General features: G+C 43.4%; 1 protein-coding gene across 3 annotated transcripts in view; it reads right to left on the bottom strand.

Annotated features, from left to right (window-relative positions):
- Nucleotides 1-20,482, bottom strand: part of grm8b (glutamate receptor, metabotropic 8b) — a 289,106-nt gene that overhangs the window by 184,521 nt on the left and 84,103 nt on the right. For all 3 annotated transcript variants that reach the window (XM_079500972.1, XM_079500973.1, XM_079500971.1), the window contains exon 2: nt 16,098-16,314. In XM_079500972.1, coding sequence (XP_079357098.1) covers nt 16,098-16,314 — 217 coding nt within the window. The remainder of the gene's footprint in view (nt 1-16,097; nt 16,315-20,482) is intronic.

The raw sequence follows: 20,482 nt of genomic DNA, 5'->3' as shown, positions 1-20,482 counted from the left end.
TTTGTTTTTCAAACTTCCATCTTCATCAGCTCTCCGTATGTGCGTTGTGTCCCACTACACACCTAATCCACCTGCGGCTGTGCCTCATTCTTAAAGGGGATCTAAATCATTTGTTTAAAAAAAAATCCATATTCAGTAATCATTGCTCTATAGAATGTTTCTTCCTCCCGTCTCTCCAGCCCTTAAACAAAAGAGAAAAATAATTTTCACGTCAGGATACCAATTTGACACTAATCAGGAGAGAGAACCCCAGAAGGACCATTTTTTTGTCAGCTTCAATTTTACAGTGTTCCAATTGCAATTTTGTCTGCTATTTTCGTTTTGTTTCATCACTTGCAATTTCACTTGTTAATCCTGTATCCGGTAGTAGGAGTTCTTTCTCCTGATTGAATGAAACCAGAAAATGTATTTTCTGTCAAATAAGAGAAAAGGAGGCACCTTAAGGTCCTTGCACACTGGATGTGTTCCGAAAAACAACAGAAAAAGGCCTCTAAAAATCAGAAAGCTGTGCAGCACCTTTATTGTTACTGAACAAACACACCATAGCAATGATTGCTATAGGAATATATACCTAGTTAAAACTCTATTACAGTATATGTTATTTTTGTGTGTGTGTGTGTGACTAAAATGTTATTTTGTCCAATCTGTATGGTAGAGTATACAATATCACTTCATACAGTAGGTTGGACACAACCTTTGACGCAACATCCTGTTTCTGGTTTGACATAATTGTTGACCTGAAGGTCAAAATTCAAATTCTCCCCAGAGCAAGTATAGGCAGGCTCTATTAGCTAAGTGGAACAGAAAAGAGACCCAGGTTCAAATCTGCATTGCGGCACGCTGTGAGCTTCTAGACTCATTTTCAGCGAGCAATACCATTGTGCGTTTAGCGCCGTATACAAAAGGCTTCAGCAGTGTTGTTTTTGGCAGCAAATTTTGATTTTAGTTTTAGTCATAGTCTTTTGAATAGTTTTCATTTAGTCACCTGGAATGTGTCTAGTTTTAGTCGACTAAATATCATAAGACTTTAGTCGACTAAATCGGCAGGTGATTTAGTCGACTAAAATTTATTTTGGCGGGCCTTGATGCAGTCGGAAGGACTGATTTTACACTTGCACACTTAGTTTTAGTCATCGTAGCTTAGTTTTCATTTAGTTTCCATTTAGTTTTCGTCAGTGAAAAAAGGTAGTCGACGAACATTTTTCGTCATAGTTTTAGTCGCCGAAATCAACACTGGGCTTCAGTGAGTATGGGTGTCTGTCTGGTGGTGTTCTCTCACCATGACAGGTTGTTACATCATTATTGACACTGTAAAGTTAAAAGACAGTAGCTCACAGATGAATGGAATGACATCATGACTGACATAAAGCAGTTATGTTGTCAGTGAAAGCAGCAGGAGGATATTGGGAGTGCATTTCAATAACAAGCACCACAACAAAGCAATCCCTCCGGATTATGTGATCGCATTATAATGAATTAATTAAACCCATCTCTGCGATATGGAATTAAGCTGTCGATCCTTTTCTCTCCCACACACCTACACACAGTCAAGTGGAAATGTGTGTGTGGAAATTGGAACTTGGGATAATTTCCAATCGCTTTTGCGATTAACTATTTACATTTGCCTATACATATTCAGTCATTCATCCATTTACCATCTCTTGGGACATTGCTAAGTCAGAATATTAATATTTCATCTAAGGCCTCACTCACACCTGTGTGTTAATGGCCGCCTCAATGCATTTCCAATGAGAGTCACATGGTTTCATGCAACAAGGTTGTGTCTTCAAACCATGTGACTCCCATTGGAAATGCATTGAGGCGGCCATGACACACAACACAGCACAGAACACACTTGACACAAGTGTGTCTTGCGTGTGTCTTAAGTGTGAGTGAGGCTTAAATCAACAACAACAAAATAAATGAACGTAGATGGTTTAACTTCCAATCACAAAATGGGCCCGCCTTCTTCAGCGATTGGGCTACAGTGGTCCCAGATATCGTATTATGCAGAATCTATACTGCCCACTGAAGAGGATTTACAGCGCATGGTCAATCGTTCATTCAATATAGATAGTATGAGTCAATTGTTCAAATGAATATAGGCTACTGTAGAATTCATATATTGACTTTACAGTCCATGGCCAATTGGTTGTAAAAAATTAAAAAATAAAGACAAAAAGTTTTTACAGGGGGCAAGGATGGAAAAAAAACTAAACATGGAGAAACATATGGAGAATGCAGATACATGGGCTTCTGCCCAACAGCAACAATAGCAACCCTCCATATGATGTAGCAGCAGCATAAACCTGCTAAGTGCAACAAAACATCATCAATTCATTGGAGACACTTCCCATAAGCAGCGTAGTGGTGTGACTGCCTCTGCAGTTACCACTGTCCCCCTGGGGAGGTATAATTGTGCTTGATTGATCGTTGTTTGGTGGTAAAGTCCCCTTACGTTTTGGTGCTATGTACTTTACTGCCAAAACCCTCCCTTGAGCAGAGGACACCATTAAGGTTATATCCCATGATCAATGGTACTGATGGATGCAATTCATCACCATCAACTCAAAGTGAGGCATATGGCGACGACAACAACAGAACAAACAGCATTACACACTGTTTTATTGCTTATTAGCATCATTCTCTGCTCTCAAGGCGTCCTTATTATATCCACTGTGATGCATGGTTATGAGAGTTACGACAACTACCTGTATCTGAAGACACATTAAACATCGTGGGTTTTCTGGCAGGCAATGAGACGGGCCTTTCCTTTCCTTCTGTGTTGTTTGGAGTTTGATTGTGTGTGTTTGAAGTGTTTCAGTGGGCTTTTCACTTGGTAATTGTCCTTTTACTAGTCTCCATAGTGAAAATAGAGAGGTTGATTTTCTTTCTATGATTGATTTATGTTTTGTTCTGAACAGACTCCAAATACAGTACTGTAAATTGTTACAAACAGAACAAAGGGAATCTACCAACGCGCCTCAAGCCTGAAGCGGCTAGTCCGGTGCATCACAGGGACAATACTGTATAGTTGCAGTAGAAGATGCTGGAGCAGCACAGACAGTTTAAGCCTTTTCATTCAGTTGCTAGTATAAATAATTAATAATGATTGACGTTTCGATCTTCCTCAGAGTTGATGATTGATGGAGGAAGATCGCAAGATCCAAACTTCAGTCATTATTACTTATACTAGACCTGAAGAAAAAGATCCAAACTTCAGTCATTATTACTTATACTAGACCTGAAGAAAAAGATCCAAACTTCAGTCATTATTACTTATACTAGACCTGAAGAAAAAGGCTTAAACAGTCTGAGCTGTTCCAATGTTGTCTCCTTCTACTGTAAATTTGTGAGATCAATAAATTGTCTGTGTCTCTATATGTCTATAATACTGTTCTATCTATCTATCTATCTATCTTACTCATCAGCATAGCTTCCATTTGAAAATTGTGGGAGCAAATAGTCTGGCCACGCAAGACTACCTACCTACCTACATATACCCATCTATCTTCTGCGACCATAATTGCTTGGCCGTCCGTAACCTTAACTACTCCCAGTGCTGAAATAATGAGGTTTCTCTCTTTTAAAAATCAATGTGAAAGTGACACTGATGTTACTGTCTGTGCGAGGCCCATATAAAAAGCACCTGCAGCAGCACAGTGTGCACTGTGCGCGTGTGTGTGCACTGCAGTGGCTTAAAGTCTACTATACTTACAATTTTGAGGTATTTCTACTTTACTTATTATTTCCAATTTTCAATACTTGTATTTCCACTCCACTACATCTCAGAGGCATTGTACTTTTACTCAACCACAATTATTTGAAAACTGATTAAGATTCGATTACAGTACATTAACCAAATCAGCCCTATATACATTTAGGCTATTTGAAAATAGCCGATCTGCAACTCGCGACACATTGTGATCTATTTTCAAAAGTTTGTTTATACATTTGAAAACTCAAAATGTGTGTGTGTGTGTGTGTGTGTGTGTGTGTGTGTGTGTGTGTGTGTGTGGTGTGTGGTGTGTGGTGTGTGGTGTGTGGTGTGTGTGTGGTGTGTGTGTGTGTGTGTGTGTGTGTGTGTGTGTGTGTGTGTGTGTGTGTGTGTGTGTGTGTGTGTGTGTGTGTGTGTGTGTTGCATTGGTTCCACCGCAGCGGGTGGCTCCACCCCTGTGGCCTCTCTGCTCTGTTCCGTTCCGCTCCAGTGGACTAGCCTGTATGCTTAACATTTTTTTGTGTAAAGTGCTTTCAGAGTCGGGGGCAAAAGCTGAAACGAATAGCAAACGCGGTGCTGCTTTAGAGCGAGAGGGGAACATAGGGGGGGAAATGGGGTGCCACTGGATCGGTTGTGCATTCAATCCCGGAGCCCTTTTGCTTTCACAGATGAATGTTGACTTCACACCGAATGAAATTATTTTAGAAGCTGGGGTCCCGCCAGCCACAAAGCAATAAATGTGTGGAAGTCACACAGTGTCAATGTTTGTCCACAGCGAATAGCACGACATGATTCAATCTGTGAACCGCGGCAAACTGTATTATGTCCATTCAGTGGATGCAACTGAACTGAACTGCCCCGCCAGTCAGGAGGTGGAAAAACAACCTTTTAAAAAAAAGAGCCTTTTAAAGTGGCCATTCCCCACATGTGGGCCGGAGCCCACTGGTGGGACGTGTGGATATTGCAAGTGCAAAAAAATGGGGAAAAAAACACTGATTTCAAGGATACGTCTCGCTGTAGCATCTAACCGTTTAAACCCAACATATTTCTTCTTTTTTTGAATATATATTTTTGGTGTTTTCAGCCTTTCTTGACAGATGAACAGCAGACTGACAGGAAAGGGTTGTTGGGATCGGGACTCAGACAGCTATGTCAGCCTTCCGGGCCAACCCTATGTATTTCATTGACCAAAGATGCCTATTTCCAACAAATCTGTTCAGTGGCAATATCCGACCGGCTATTCACCCCAGAATAAGGACACTAATATTTGACAGCTTTAGTAGTTAACATTTCAGATCTGGATTATCCTTTATAAATTATGAACCACTCCAAAGTCGTATAGCCAGTCGAAAATAGCCGATCAAAGGTCAGACAGAACTTGAAGATCGAATACTCTCCTAAGAGTATTATTATTATTACAATTTGGAAAAATGTAAGTCATTTTACTTTAGTACATTTTGATGCCAATACTATTGCACTTTTACTCAAAGTCAGATTTTGTACTTGCACAGAGTATTTCTACATTGTGGTATTGCTACTTTTACTTGTATAACATGTACAGTATAAATCAGAGTACTTGTTCCAGTGCTCCAACACATAGGTACAACACATGAAGCTCAGCTCTTGGCTCATGATTGCCTCTGTCGGGCAGAAACCCTGCATATATCCATATTAAAACCTATGTTCTTTTTTCTTCGATACTTAATGCGCCAAGCAAAAGTAGTGAAAGTAGCCGATCGACAAGCTCACAACGTGACACGTTGTGACGGCTATTTTCAATATTTCTGAACATCTGTCGTTCCATGTCCTGAGAAACGGTTCTTGGACATATGAGGTTTCCACTCTACAGAGACGACTCACTCTCTCCGACACCCTGGAGGTTTGCAGGTCAATGTGCACTTTAACCTGGCTTTATGAAGCTACCCTTCCCCCCACTCCTCTCCACACATATACACATATACACACACATCTCGCTCTGGGGGAGAATATCACAAGGTTCCTTTCCCTGTCCGTCCGTCCGTCTGTCTGTCTGTCCCTAGGACGCGATGCACCTTTTTCTATGATGTGTCCATGTGTCCCTATGACGTGTCCATGTGTCTAGGACGTGTCCATGTGTCCCTATGATGTGTCCATGTGTCCCTATGATGTGTCCATGTGTCCCTATGACGTGTCCATGTGTCTAGGACGTGTCCATGTGTCCCTATGATGTGTCCATGTGTCCCTATGATGTAAATGGTAAATGGTAAATGGTGCATTTATATAGCGCCTTTATCCAAGGCGCTTTACATAGATTGTGCATTACATTCACCCATTCACACACACATTCATACACCGATGCCGGAGGAAACCATGCAAGGTACCAACCTGCACATCAGGAGCAATTAGGGGTTCAGTGTCTTGCTCAAGGACACTTCGACACTAACTCTGGGGGAGCCCGGGTTCGAACTGGCAACCTTGCGGTTGCCATCCAGCCACTCTACCCCTGAGCCACCGCCGCCCCGATGTGTCCATGTGTCCCTATGACGTGTGCATGTGTCTAGGACGTGTCCATGTGTCCCTATGATGTGTCCATGTGTCCCTATGATGTGTCCCTATGATGTGTCCATGTGTCCCTATGACGTGTCCATGTGTCCCTATGATGTGTCCATGTGTCCCTATGATGTGTCCATGTGTCCCTATGACGTGTCCATGTGTCTAGGACGTGTCCATATGTCCCTAGGATGTGTCCATGTTCCTCCCCTATATTACCCTATACCGGTAGACCTTGGTAGCCGTTGCCATGGAGACAGAACTTCAAAGGGAGACCAAGAGTAGCGACACTCGTTCCAGTGTGTGATCTTTCCAGCCATTAAGACAGATCCCTGTGGGTCCTAGGGTCGGGGGGAGGGGGGGGACTGCACGGCACTGGACTGCTATAAGATCTAGTTTCTTAATAATACGTCCACACAGCTGTACAGCTGTGAGGATGTTCACTTAAACTGACGTATAGACAGACTACACGGTGCCCTATGATAGGAGGAAGAAGCGCTACTCTCGTTAAAATTTAGGCCAGGGCAAGGACCCCTAAGCCGAGGCAGAGATGAAGCAAGGACCCCCCACTATTGTACAGAAATGTGTTGCATATTAAACATTTTTCATACAGTAGATATGATAGATATCTTCCATAGAGTAGTTTGAATAAGATAAGTATTAACTCTATTCAACAAACAAGGTAAGCAGTCACATAACTTGTAAGTAGAGTGCCACATTTATCAAATCAACTAGGATACAAAGTAAACATCAAATCTAGCACAAGTCTCAAAACAATTGTTATCTAATTACATTCTTAAGATTCTTAAAGGATCACTTCATCACTTTTCAACCCATCTTCATATAACTGGTCCTCACTAATGTTCATAATAAAAAACAAATCTACTCTGTCTTTGTGTCATAGGAGGGCTGTGGGCAGTTCAGAAACCCACCAGTGACATCATCATTAGGCAGATTTTCTTTAAATATATTTAGATTTTTATTTGCGTGAGAACGATGGCTTCCATTTCCCCATTGCAACTGTTTCTATTAGCTTGGATCCCCCATTGATGATGTCACTGGTGGATGGGTTTCTGAACTGCCCACAGCCCTCCCATGAGACACAGGCAGAGTAGAAAAAAATTGTGCTATTTTATCATGATCATTACGAGGACCCATTATATGACAGGTAGGTTGACAGATAGGTTGAAAAGTGGTGAAGTGGTCCTTTTCCATATGTGGTCAAAATTGAAGAGACCAAGATATAGTTCTACATACTTAAACATTCACCACTGATGAAACATATTCATGAGGCTATTCGCTGTGTAACACTATAGAAGAGAACCCCGCTCCCCCCAAACCTGATGAAATTAAAGATTCATAACCTCACAACAATGTGTCTGCTTGCCACATGATTGATAGATACCTTTATCGATCCCGCAGGAGGTGCTAGTGACAGCACAGAAGTAAAAGTTACACATACCAGGGCAAAGAATTACAATAGGTAACAGAAGAATAACATCACAATAAATAAAGACACCCTAAAGTAAAGTATACAGACATATACATCCCAACATGGTGCAGAACAAGACGACATCAATAAATAATATACACGTTTCCAGACAACGTCACACTGATAAGAACCTGTATAGCATGCTGATCGGGGGCAAAAGAAACCGATCGCTCATTAGATGCAATGTAAAAGTGCTCACAGCAAGTGCACAAATGCATCCCATCAAACTTTCAGATGCTGTTTTCCTCCCAGTGTGGAAGAAGACGTTTTAGGGTGGATGTTTACTGTGATCTCTCGCTCTTGAAATGTATACCTTGGTTTATGTAGTTGGCGTTTTCCTATGCTGCAAAGAGTCAGTTGGCGTTGCCCTATGCTACTGAGTCACAGAGAGTCAGTGGGTCTTGCCCTATGCTACTGAGTCACAGAGAGTCAGTTGGTCTTGCCCTATGCTACTGAGTCACAGAGAGTCAGTTGGCCTTGCCCTATGCTACTGAGTCACAGAGAGTCAGTTGGCCTTGCCCTATGCTACTGAGTCACAGAGAGTCAGTTGGGCATGCCTACAGAGAGTCAGTTGGCCTTGCCCTATGCTACTGAGTCACAGAGAGTCAGTTGGCCTTGCCCTATGCTACTGAGTCACAGAGAGTCAGTTGGCCTTGCCCTATGCTACTGAGTCACAGAGAGTCAGTTGGCCTTGCCCTATGCTACTGAGTCATAGAGAGTCAGTTGGCCTTGCCCTATGCTACTGAGTCACAGAGAGTCAGTTGGCCTTGCCCTATGCTACTGAGTCACAGTCAGTTGGCGTTGCCCTATGCTACTGAGTCACAGAGAGTCAGTTGGCCTTGCCCTATGCTACTGAGTCACAGAGAGTCAGTTGGCCTCGCCCTATGCTACTGAGTCACAGAGAGTCAGTTGGCCTTGTCCTATGCTACTGAGTCACAGAGTCAGTTGGTCTTGCCCTATGCTACTGAGTCACAGAGAGTCAGTTGTCTTGCCCTATGCTACTGAGTCACAGACAGTCAGTTGGCCTTGCCCTATGCTACTGAGTCACAGAGTCAGTTGGCCTTGCCCTATGCTACTGAGTCACAGAGAGTCAGTTGGCCATGCCTACATTGAGTCAGTTGGCCTTGCCCTACACGTGCCTCGTTATACATTCTCATAGCGTCATCTTCCTAACATAATGACCCATTTGTTTTGGTTCAGATTTTTCTTTAAAAATAAATGAAATAGGCCATTATTTGTATACGGTAGCAAAAAACGGACTGACAAAGTCCATCCAGCCTCATAGAGGTATATGTTCTTCCTATATCGCTCACTCGCTCTTCAATCTCCACGCGGAGGGTTGGCTCTGAATGTCGCGTGCTCAACATGATCCACACATGAAAATGCATGCGTGTCCAGAAATCCATGCATTACTACTTATAGACATGAAAAGGCATGCAGAGATACCCACACTCAGCAACAACATTACCATATTTTCAGCACATCAACATTATCATATTCTCACCAGTCGCGATGCCCCGCGATGCCTAAGGGTGATTTATACTTAGTCGTGTGCCAGGAAATAGACGATCTATAAGCTCACTATGCGTTGCCAGGCCACGCATAGCGAGCTTGTGGATCGTCTATTTCCGGGCGCACAAACACCGGCGCGCGGCTAAGTATAAATGAGGGAATTATAGAGGCATTTATCCTTATAGACTTCTCCTCATTGTGAGGCAACAATGGGAGGCTGGCTGACCCCCCGGCAGAGCGATGCGTGCAGGCAACACATTAGGAGTTCACTTCACAAGGCAAGATGATTAATATGCATTGCTTTAAGGATGGCAATTTACATACTGTAGCGCTATAGCGATGAGCAGATATCATCACTTTGTATCCTGTAAGACGACCGCCATGGTCGGAGATGAAAGCGCGTTCATTACTGGGTGGCAATAATACGGTATAGGTGTGGAGGCCTGCTTTTAACTGCTTCTTGAAAGAGACTGCCTCCTTCTTTCCTTCTGCCGTTCCATGTGCGGCATAATTATTATTTTATATTATGCTCATTTTTCACGGTCAGCGCTGCGGATGCCATTTACATAGAGATTACATTGTGTTGTTTTGTGAGGCGAGGTAAACATGTAGACATTGTAGTAATGGCTGTTTCATAGAAGTGGTTTCGTGCTTAATTAACATCAAAAGTATAGACTCTCAACGTTACAGACCTATAATCGTCTATATGGAACCTCCTCAAGGAACCCAGAAAGAGGGTCCCTGGACCCCACTTCTTGTGTAAATTACACACTGGTATGCAGTGGTATCGGAAACGGTACTCGGTAACGTCCGATACGCAAGTTATGGGTAGAATCCATCATAATCCGTATTGAGAAGAATGGTATAGTACCTGTACAATCAAAAGGCTCTGCATGCCCTTTCACGTGTGTTAAAAAGTGCATGCCCTCTCTCCAGACCATGCAGCATTTACTATATTACGGTGAAAGAAATGCAAATGCCAATGCCTTTCCATGGCCGTACCTGAAGGCAGCATTCAAGAGAATTGATTTTCTTTTTGTTTTTACTCTCCAGTATAGGCTTGATTAAACTTGATTATAGTTGTTTTATGCCCTTTTAGAAAATCCCGCCTCTCTAACATTCTCTGCACGTCTCTGCTCCATCGCACTGCGGTGTCACGGCCCCAAACATAACCAATCTACAAGCTCACGATGCACCGCGTCTTGGGCTTGTAGATTAGATTATTTTCGACCTGCGGCACCGTAGTAACAATAACGCGTAGATCAGACTTTTACAGTGATGGATGCCAATCAGACGAGGCCGAACCCTGGCACGCACGATAGCTATCAGTGATTGATTGGTTGTTCAATTAGACTATTATGGAGAGTGTACTGTAACGGGTGTGTGAGCTCAGCATACCACCGCAGTAAAAACCTGAGACGGATTTATAACGTTGAGTTGTTTGGAAGGGGTTGGAAATAATTGCAGACTGCGTGCATGCGTGCGTGCGTGTGTCAATCAGAAGGGGATCAATCAGAAGGGGATCAATCAACTCTTATGGGGGTTAGTGGGGAGTGAAATGAGATCGGCCGCGATTACACCCCATTGTTTGTGCAAGGGATATAGGCGTTATCGATGTTGCTTTTGTATTATACTGTGTTAGTTAAGTCACTAATTGGATGGCCGCTAATACCCCTGTATTTCTTTGGGATTAGCAAAGGGCTCGCTGAGGTTTTTTTCTTCCTTCCTTTCTTTCTTTCACGGAGGCTGACATTGTTTGACAGACGGGAAGGGAAGAAGGTTCTCTATGCGAGGAAATCCCACTCAGCCAATAACAGAGCTAACAAAACCTGAGAGACAGAGGATCCAAATACAAGGGTATTTGTTCCCCAACCGTCTCTTGTTATACACCTCCTTGGTTGTGTAACATGGCTGTAACAGTGAACATACTGTAGCACATCTACAGACTCAAAACGTGTCAGGATGAGGCATGCTGTGAGCTTCCAGATCTGCTATTTTTGAAAAGGCGATTATAATTTTATTTACATGTTGTAATTGTTTAGAAAGTACAAACATTCCACCAAGAATGACACTCAATAATGGATCTCCCTGTTGAAAGTGGTTAATATTTTTCCCCCAGTTCATAGTGACAAAATGGGTCAGGGTAAGTAAGTAAAGTCCTATTGCGTAACATGAGAGCCAGGACTAAAGCCTGGTCTCAGCTCATTACTGCACCTAGCCAGTAGCCACAGGCCAACCCATGGGGAAGGATTTCTTCTTTTTTGTTTTTTACTTTACTACTAGAATCTTGCTGAAGTTGCGGTTTGAACCATAAGTTACTAAAGGGCAACCTCAAAGTCAAGAGGGGGGCGGGGGAGGAGAGAAAGATAGAGATAGAGAGAGGGTGTAGACTCGGAGAGAGGGAGGAGAGAGAAGCGAAAGACAGACGAGACACAGAGAAAGAGAGAGAGATACAGAGAGGGGGGAGAGAGAAGAGAAAGACAGACGAGACACAGAGAGAGAGAGAGAGAGAGAGAGAGAGAGAGAGAGAGACAGAGACAGAGAGAGGGAGAGAGGGGGGAGAATATGTTTGCTTCTTCCAAATCTCTATTGCTCCATATTATCAGCGCTCTCATCCTGTGCAGTCAGCAGTTAATGCGGTGCGGTGCGTGTGAAAGAAGGTGGGATGCCAATCACAGGTTCTGATTGATCCAGGAGAGCCTTCAGAGAGCTGAGCCCGGGCAGCGCTGGGACCCTGGGTGATTATATAGGCTGGCATCCTCTGTGTCTTCTCTACACCGCACCGGAAAACTTGGACTCATTTATGAAAAGGCCCGAGGCTACAGCGCGCTACTCGCTGTTAATCTCGGACATACATGTTACGGCTTATGAATTCCAATGCGGGCAATTACAATGTAATTAATGTGCGAGCACATGTCCATGGCAGGGCCCGCGAGCATGCAATAATAATTTCATCAAAGGCACTCTGAAATGCCGAAAGCATGGGGGTTAATTACGACACGGTGGATAGGGGGTGGAGGGGGGCCGGGGACAGAGTATACCCGATGAGTAAGTACCTGGAGAATCAATTACATTACCTGTTATCTTGTTCATTGTCAACATATTGCTTGTGCACTCTATATGCGCCCGTGTTGAAATGTTAGCTCGTAACAGCCTCGCCACCCTCCACTCCCCTTCTCCAAACCTAATGTTTTCTTAATTGATCACACTAGAGGGTAATGGCAACACAAAGATGTCTTGTTCAGGGTAGAATCGTTTGGATGCTCGGTTAGCAACCGTCAGGCTCTCGTTCTTTAATGCTGGCTGTCTTCCATTGTATTGGGGACAAGAGAATCAAGGTATATGAAATGGAGGTATGGTCACCAACGTCATTTTCGCCATCACGCAATTCCAGACGGCAGATTCGTCGCACAAACACTATTTCTGAATGACTGAGACCTTTTGTAAAGTAATCACTTCTGGCAAATAACAGAAGACATATAACACATTATGTCTGCTGTGTTGCTTTTTGATGTGTACACTGTGTAATTTTATAGAGGTATCTAAAGAGCAAAAAGTACGTTTCTGAACGTGCCAAATATCGCTGTTTAAATCCTCAAATAAAATGATGTCCTGTGCACTCTCTGCACATCGAAAAGCAAGTGATTAGAAAACAAACTGTGATATGTCTTCTTTTATATGCCTGAACCGATTATATGACACAGGTCTCAATGGTTCATAAATAATGTTTGTTATTGTTGTAAGTGGCGAACCAGTGACGCCCCAATGTGGCCCCAAAGATCTCCACCCCTGAGCGTCTCAGTAACGAGGACATATGTTATGCTTGTGTGACATAAAACGTGTGCTACTGTACTACTGTTTTAAATTATGTGTTCTGACCCCACATGTATTATACTCATGAAACAGTGTTTTTTGCAAGGCAGCCGATGGGTTAAATCTATGCATTCATTACATTATTGCAGTCGCTGTATATTGTGTTTCTCCTATAGCAGCAGAGTTGAATAATGAACTGTAGTAACCCAGAAACGCGTTCACGCTGTTGACCTTGGCTAGAAATGAACTGAAGGAACTCTTTACACGTTCACGCTGGACAGATGCGTGTCCACGGACGTGTTTGCTCGTGCCCCTTGCTATGATCACGCCTGGACAGGGTCATATCTCTAAAAATGACGCTATGTGAACCGAGGTGTTAAAAGTATGAACGTGCCTTTGTTCAGTCAGAAGACTTTTGCTTGCGCACCTCTAAGCTTTATCTCCCACTCAACCAGAATAGGGAGTTGTGCTTGTTAATATTTTTGCAGGCTGACTGAGTCCTCTGCCTCCTATATTTTTACTATTTTGTAAATTCATTTGATTTGACTTGAATAAACCTATTTTTTATAATTCAGTGTAATCTACGATGGCCTCCTGTGTTATTGATTACCCAATAATACAGTATGTCCGTTGTCTGTGTTTTTCCTGTCACTCCGTGGGGTAAGTTTAGTTTGATTTAACAACTGAATTCTTAGTGATAGCCTGCCAGTGTTTAGACGGCAAGGTATGGGGATCCGGGCACGCCCCGATCCGCAAGTACAGGAATGGTTATTTTGATGATGATAGTGGCTCGCCACATCCCTCAATCCTTCCACGGACGGAAAGGGAGGACAGGCTGCATGAAGAGGCTCGCATAGGTTGCCAGTCCAAAGAGGTCAAAGTGGCTATATTTCAACGTCTCAGTGGAGCCGGTTGAAGTACATTGGCCACGCATGTATACTGTGTTTTAACATTTAACCCCTTGCGTCCCGATATTCTATACGGGTTCATGCAGGCGGAACAATGTGATAATTGTATGCTATGACCTGACCAGTCTGAGGCGAGAGTTCGCGCAGTGCACATACAAGTGGAAAAGCAGCTATAGATCTCTGCCTCATAAAAGCCATAGATTAAAAGTTGCGAGTGTGTTTATATATCTTCCCCTGTATCCCTCAATCCCTGACGCCTCATACAAGTGAGCTCGGGACGAGCGGACGTGTGGGAGGCATAGGGAGTCTCCCGTGCTGGCTTTGATGCCCGCGCCGGGACTTTACGCACACTGCATAAACTTGTGCTTGTGAACGTGATACAGATAGGATAGTTTTAAGGTTTTAATTAGGGTCACTCCTGATAGCCTCGTACAAGCAGGCCATCAGCGGTGGGTAACGGAGTGTGTGTACTTTACACAGTGTGTTAGTCTTGGGTCGCACAAATGGTGTGTCTCCGGGCTACAGAATGAGTCAAAGGTGTTATAGCATGATATTATAAGTTATTAATGGCATATTTAATGAAACATAATATTGTGTGCACGTCACACAACAGCTCTGTAGGGGAGCTATACAGTACTAACATGTACATGTATGGACGGAAGCCACTTGTAATGGGTTTATCTTTTGAAGAGGTGTTTTTAACACCTTAGCTACTAGTGATTTGTAGCACAGCTATTTGAGACGAAGAGAAGACCGTGAAAGTCCTGGCGTACTGGGCTACTATACTGCTTAGCACACAGAAGTAGACCAGTGTTCAGGCGGAGAGGGTGATGAGAGCCAGCTCTCTTTTACAGTTATGAGCTGGTCCATTCACTGCTTTGTATTCATGTAACTTCCGGTGCGAGATTTGGCTCCGATGAAAGTGTCATGGCGCAGCACAGTCACCTGTAGCCTGACTAATAAGCCAGACTCAAATCAGGCAGGCAATTTTTTTTGCCAACGGCTGATTCGGTCTGGCTTATTAGCCAGGCTAAGTCACCTGACCATGACACTTCCTTCTCTAAGCTTCCTTGAAGAGAATGGGGAAGCGACACACACATGCCACTAGCATGGAGGTTGTCTAGAAGCTCAGCTTGCATCGTGCTCTCTCTTCTATGAGTTTGCGAAACACTGAAAATGTTGCTAATGTGAGGTTGTGTCCATAAAGCACCACTTCATCCGTTTTCAACTTATCTTCATATAGTTGGTCCTCACTAATGGTTATGCTCTTTATAAGATGGGACCATTTCCGTCTAATCACTACATCAGATCAGAAACCTGCCTTCCAATGACGTCATCGATGGGGATTCCAAGCTAATAGCCTTTCTCTTCTTGTAACGTTAGAATGCTGAAATGGATTAAGCATTGTTTTTTGCATTAATAAAAAACAAATTGTATAAGTTTGAAATCTTTTTTGAATCCAAACCGCGATTATTTCACTTCTAGGCAGGTTTCGTTTCTGAACTGCCCACAGCCCTCCTCTTTCAAAATGGTGCCATATCTTAGAGCATTAGTGATGACCAATTATGTGATGTTGAAAATTGGTGAAGTGAAGCGGTCCTTGGCATCAAATGGCATCCATAACGCGTCGTGAACTAGTAGATCGGCTGTGTTCGGCGAGCGGTACCATCGTAACCACAAATAAATCATAGTATAAATATCATAGTATAAATCAGCCTTAAAATGGTTTCATCACAAATCTTTGGGGTGAACTAGGCTTTTGGGGACAATCACACACAAAAGGGACACAGTCAAATAAAGTGTGCCCCAAATACAACTGTGTCCTCTCAGCAGCACAAAGGAAAACATTGTATAGAATCTATTCTGTAGGTGGTCTATAGATTTTAAACAAACATGCATTTTTCAGTTCTGTCACAGCAATCACTAACTTACAATGCAGGAGCGAAATGCGTACACTACAACCCACAGAGCTGCACTGCACCCCAATAAAAAGCCTGGTCATATTATAAAGGCTAGGATGGTGATGCTGCAAAATCCAGCGAGGATTACGAGATGGAGCACCCATAGCTCGTAAGCTACAGTGTTAAGTCGAGAAGACAAAATCAAAAGCAAGCACCGCACCTACCCGATTCTCTGGAGATTTGGACGAAAGCCTCCACACCACTTTCTCCGTAATTCCCCTCGGAGGCCAACGTTGACACGTAATTCCATCCCATGGCGGTGACGATGTCCAGCATGGCCTGAGCTTGGTATGAGTCGGGGGGCACCACGCGGGAAAAGAAGTCGTAGCGCGTGTTGTCACTCAACTCTGGTGCCGTTGATGCGTAGCTGATCTGGGGAATCTGTGGAGACAGGATTTGTGTTAGTAGGTATAGACGAATCCACAGAGGGGTGCCCTGAAGTGGAATCAGCACTGATTACCTACACCTGGCCAACAGGGCGCTGCTCCATGGATGCAGTACCCTTCATGGTACCAATAAATGTGACCAGATTTGACTGAGAGCCTGCCATCGCGCAAACTCCAGCTTTTCACCAGGAGGAGAAAAACTTTGATTTTTTTCCCTCAAAATGAGTTAATAGCACTGGCAGACTCTTGGTAAATGGTAAATGGTGCATTTATATAGCGCCTTTATCCAAGGCACTTTACATAGATTGTGCATTACATTCACCCATTCACACACACATTCACACACCGATTGCGGCGGAAGCCATGCAAGGTACCTACCAGCACATCGGGAGCAATTTGGGGTTCAGTGTCTTGCCCAAGGACACTTTGACATGTAGACAGGAGGAGCCGGGATTCGAACCGCCGACCCATGGATCATTGGACGACCTGCTCTACCTCTTGAGCCACAGTCACCCTTCACATACAGTACTAGAGCATGTCTGAAATAAGTGTCAGAGCTGAAATCGACATGTAAATATAAAATAAATGCTTAAACATGTAGCTAGGTGTAATGTTAGAGACCACAGAAGTGAACCTTTCAAGCCCGTTCAAGCTGTTTTCTGCAAGACATTACTCTATAAGCCATATCTCCAAAACTGGTGGGTCAAACTGAACAACCAATATGTCAATTTGAAGCTATGATTCCCTGCTTTCATATGACATGAAAACAAATTCAAAAAAATCCTATGGCAGTCCCTCAGTCAAATTTTGTCACAAATATGAACACAACCGATGGATTGATTAGATAGATTGATTGATTAAATCACGCTCTGAAAATGCACATGGTCCAACCATCTGACCACTTGCACACAGACGTATCATATTAATGTGCATGCATGTTAAATATGATATGAACATGGATATGAAGAAGATGGTGACTCAGTATGTAACATAAGTCTGAGGAAGAGCCTCTTCACTCTTGCAGATGAAAAACAATAACGGAAGCCATTTTTCGTTTCAATTTCACTACAGCAGGTACGGCTATTTCTCCATCCAGCACCTTTGCAATTAGATTTTGAGATATGCATGTCTTTTTAGTGTGTTTTGTTTTATTATACAGTAGTTATAATGTCCCACATTTCCTTCCGTGTTTATGAACAACACAGACAATTATTTTGATTTCGCAGCAACACTGAGAAGATATGTACACTGATTACATATATAGTTATGTAGCGTACGCACCAAAGTTGCTCACAGAATTCAGAGGCTGCATCTGCAGTCTGCAAGTTTAACAGTCTCCATTTCCCAAAGTGCACTTTAATTGTGTATTAAATTAGAAGAAGAGCGATATAAAGCATAACTGCAAGAGCTTTGCTCGACACATTTTGAAACCAAATTAAAATAGATCATCCAGTCGATGTAAAACATTCATGACTATATTATGAACGGCGCCTAACTATTCCCAGTCACCTCTAATGCTGTTTCTTGTCAGCTGGCACTGGTCTACCGGTTCTCAACCTCGGGTCTGGGGAACACAATGGGGACCAAATGGACTTGTATGGGTCTGTAACTATAGTGTGTACAAAATGGAACCGAATGGACCCATTTGGTTACATTTGTACACTCTAGAGAGTTAAATTAACACTAAATAGTTTACAGCATAGACTAGTAGTCAATTGGGGGTCCGAGGACCAACGCATATCAAACTGGGGATCCTTGAGGGGCTCGGGTGTGGCACATGCAGTAGCAAAGTACCTGCACCACCGCGCAGCCCAGGGGGTTGAATCCACCGCGTGCATCCGGTATAGATAGAGTAGACTCTACTCTATTTATACGAACACAATTGGCCCGTATTCGGAGGAGGGAAGCCGGGCACGGAGGGCTGATATTAGTCACAGCACGTACACGTACAGGCTGGGGGGGTGATGGCGGTGACTGTCACCAGGGGTGTTGTGGGCGGTAGGAGTAGGACGAATAGGCTAGGCTCTACGTCCTCCCGGTGGGGGCTCCTCATTGGCAAGTGACAACACACAAGTGTGTGGGAAGGACTCAACTGGCATAGCGCAACGACTACATTGGGGAGGAAACGTGGTGTAAAAAGCAACAAATACATAATTAAATAACTGGGTGTCCTTGATTTTGAATTTCAAAAGGTTGAGATTGAGAATGGCTTGTGAATCACAGCCTAGTGTAGTGTGAACTAACGGCGAGGTCTGGATCACATACAGGCAGACCGGATAAGGTGGTGAGCGGGGTCATAGATTCACTGGCAGACAGCTAGACAGGCCCGGTGAAGATTGGATAATGGTCCTTTAGAGAACGATTGAAGGTCTGATTGATTTCACTTCAGTCAAAGGGCAGTTGTGTACAGGGCAGAGCTCCACACATTCATTGGCATTCAAAGGAGAGAGAGAGAGAGTGGAGGGGAAAGGACAGACAGACAGACAGACAGACAGACAGACAGACAGACAGACAGACAGACAGACAGACAGACAGACAGACAGACAGACAGACAGACAGACAGACAGACAGACAGACAGACAGACAGACAGACAGACAAAAGGCCCTGCCAGCACTTAGTGGCTGGCCCGAGACCTCCATGTATCTACTGTACATTCAACACCAGGGCAGACAACAAATGAATGGCCTATAAACAGTGGTGGATTTCTTTCATTTTTTTTTTTCTCTGATCTGTCCGGAATTAAAATATTACTTGAGAAAAGTACAGGAGTATTGGCATACAAATCATTATGCAGAATATCCCAATTCACAAGTTTTTAAATGTATAAAATGTAAAAATAGCTGTAGCAACACATTGTGATCGGCTATTTTCAAATGGCCAAAATGTACCTATAGGGCTGAAGTGGGTAATGTGTGTTTACAGAACGTAAATTAAGCCTATTTTGCAGCAAATCCGCCATCTTTACGGTTGATATCCGGTCCGAAATGCAAACAGAAAAATGAAAAAGAGGGGTTTAATTACTTTTTTACTACTTAAAATAATGTCAATGTATTTTAAATAGTTACTGTATCGATTTCAAATCATTTAATCGTATCGGATCGCCATAATGAACCAATATCGTCCATGTATCGTGATGCATATCGTATCGCTGTTAGAATGTATCGTTACACCCCTAATTAATAGTACAGCTAAATGCTTGAAAAGAGCACAAATACCAAATACCAAGCATGTACGTACGTGTAAGTACGTACATCGTGGTTGGCTGTCGGGCAGGAACCTCTTATCTCCATATTCTAACATTTTTGTGGGTTTTTTGTAAATGAACGCCCTACTTGATTCAATTCCCCACTGCACATAAACATGATCGACCCTGGGGTGTATCAAACGCAGAGCCCCCCCCTCCATGCTATATATTTTATTTGCCCTGGTTGAGAGGGTGATAAAATGACCCAGAGGATGATGACAGCCCCTTATAGCTGCCACTAACACCCAATAAGACATTTCAGCTGGGTGGTGCTATTGGAAAGGTCATCCTGGGCACCAGAACCAGTATACGGTCCCATCCTACAATTGGCTTATTATATATCTCCAGTTACAAACGTGACATGTTGGCCTGAGGGCGACATAAGAGGAAAGGCCAGGCAGGGTCACAAAAAACCACAGGGTCAGCCTCTCCGGGGAGCATACATGCATTCAGCTCATTTCATAGCAATCTGGCCCATTACAATGTGGGATGTGTGTGCAACGTGTGCACATTCTGACCTAATGAAGATAGAGGGGAGTGTCATCTAAATCAGGGGTTCTCAACCCGTGGGTCGCGACCCCTCGGGGGGTCGCCAAATTATTTTAGGGGGTCCCCAAATTATTTTCCAAAAAAAAAATATATATATATATTTTCACGATTTTTCAAAAATAGCAGACCTACAAGCTCGTAGCGCGCCACTCGGTGGCGCGCTATGAGCTTGTAGATCTGCTATTTATAAAATTATAAATTATAACAATGCTTAAAACACCAAAAGGGGTTCCCGCCCAAAATGGTTTAAGGTTATTGTAGCAGTCAATTTATATTGGGGGTCGGGAGGGGGCGGGGCGGGGGTCCCGAGACATTGCCAAAGCATTTCCGGGGGTCCCCGGCCAAAAACGTTGAGAACCCCTTATCTAA

The sequence above is a fragment of the Electrona antarctica genome (assembly GCF_951216825.1).
Source record: "Electrona antarctica genome assembly, chromosome: 5".
Taxonomy (NCBI): domain Eukaryota; kingdom Metazoa; phylum Chordata; class Actinopteri; order Myctophiformes; family Myctophidae; genus Electrona; species Electrona antarctica.
Note: the sequence above shows the minus strand (reverse complement) of the source record. Positions and strands in the feature narration are given on the sequence as shown.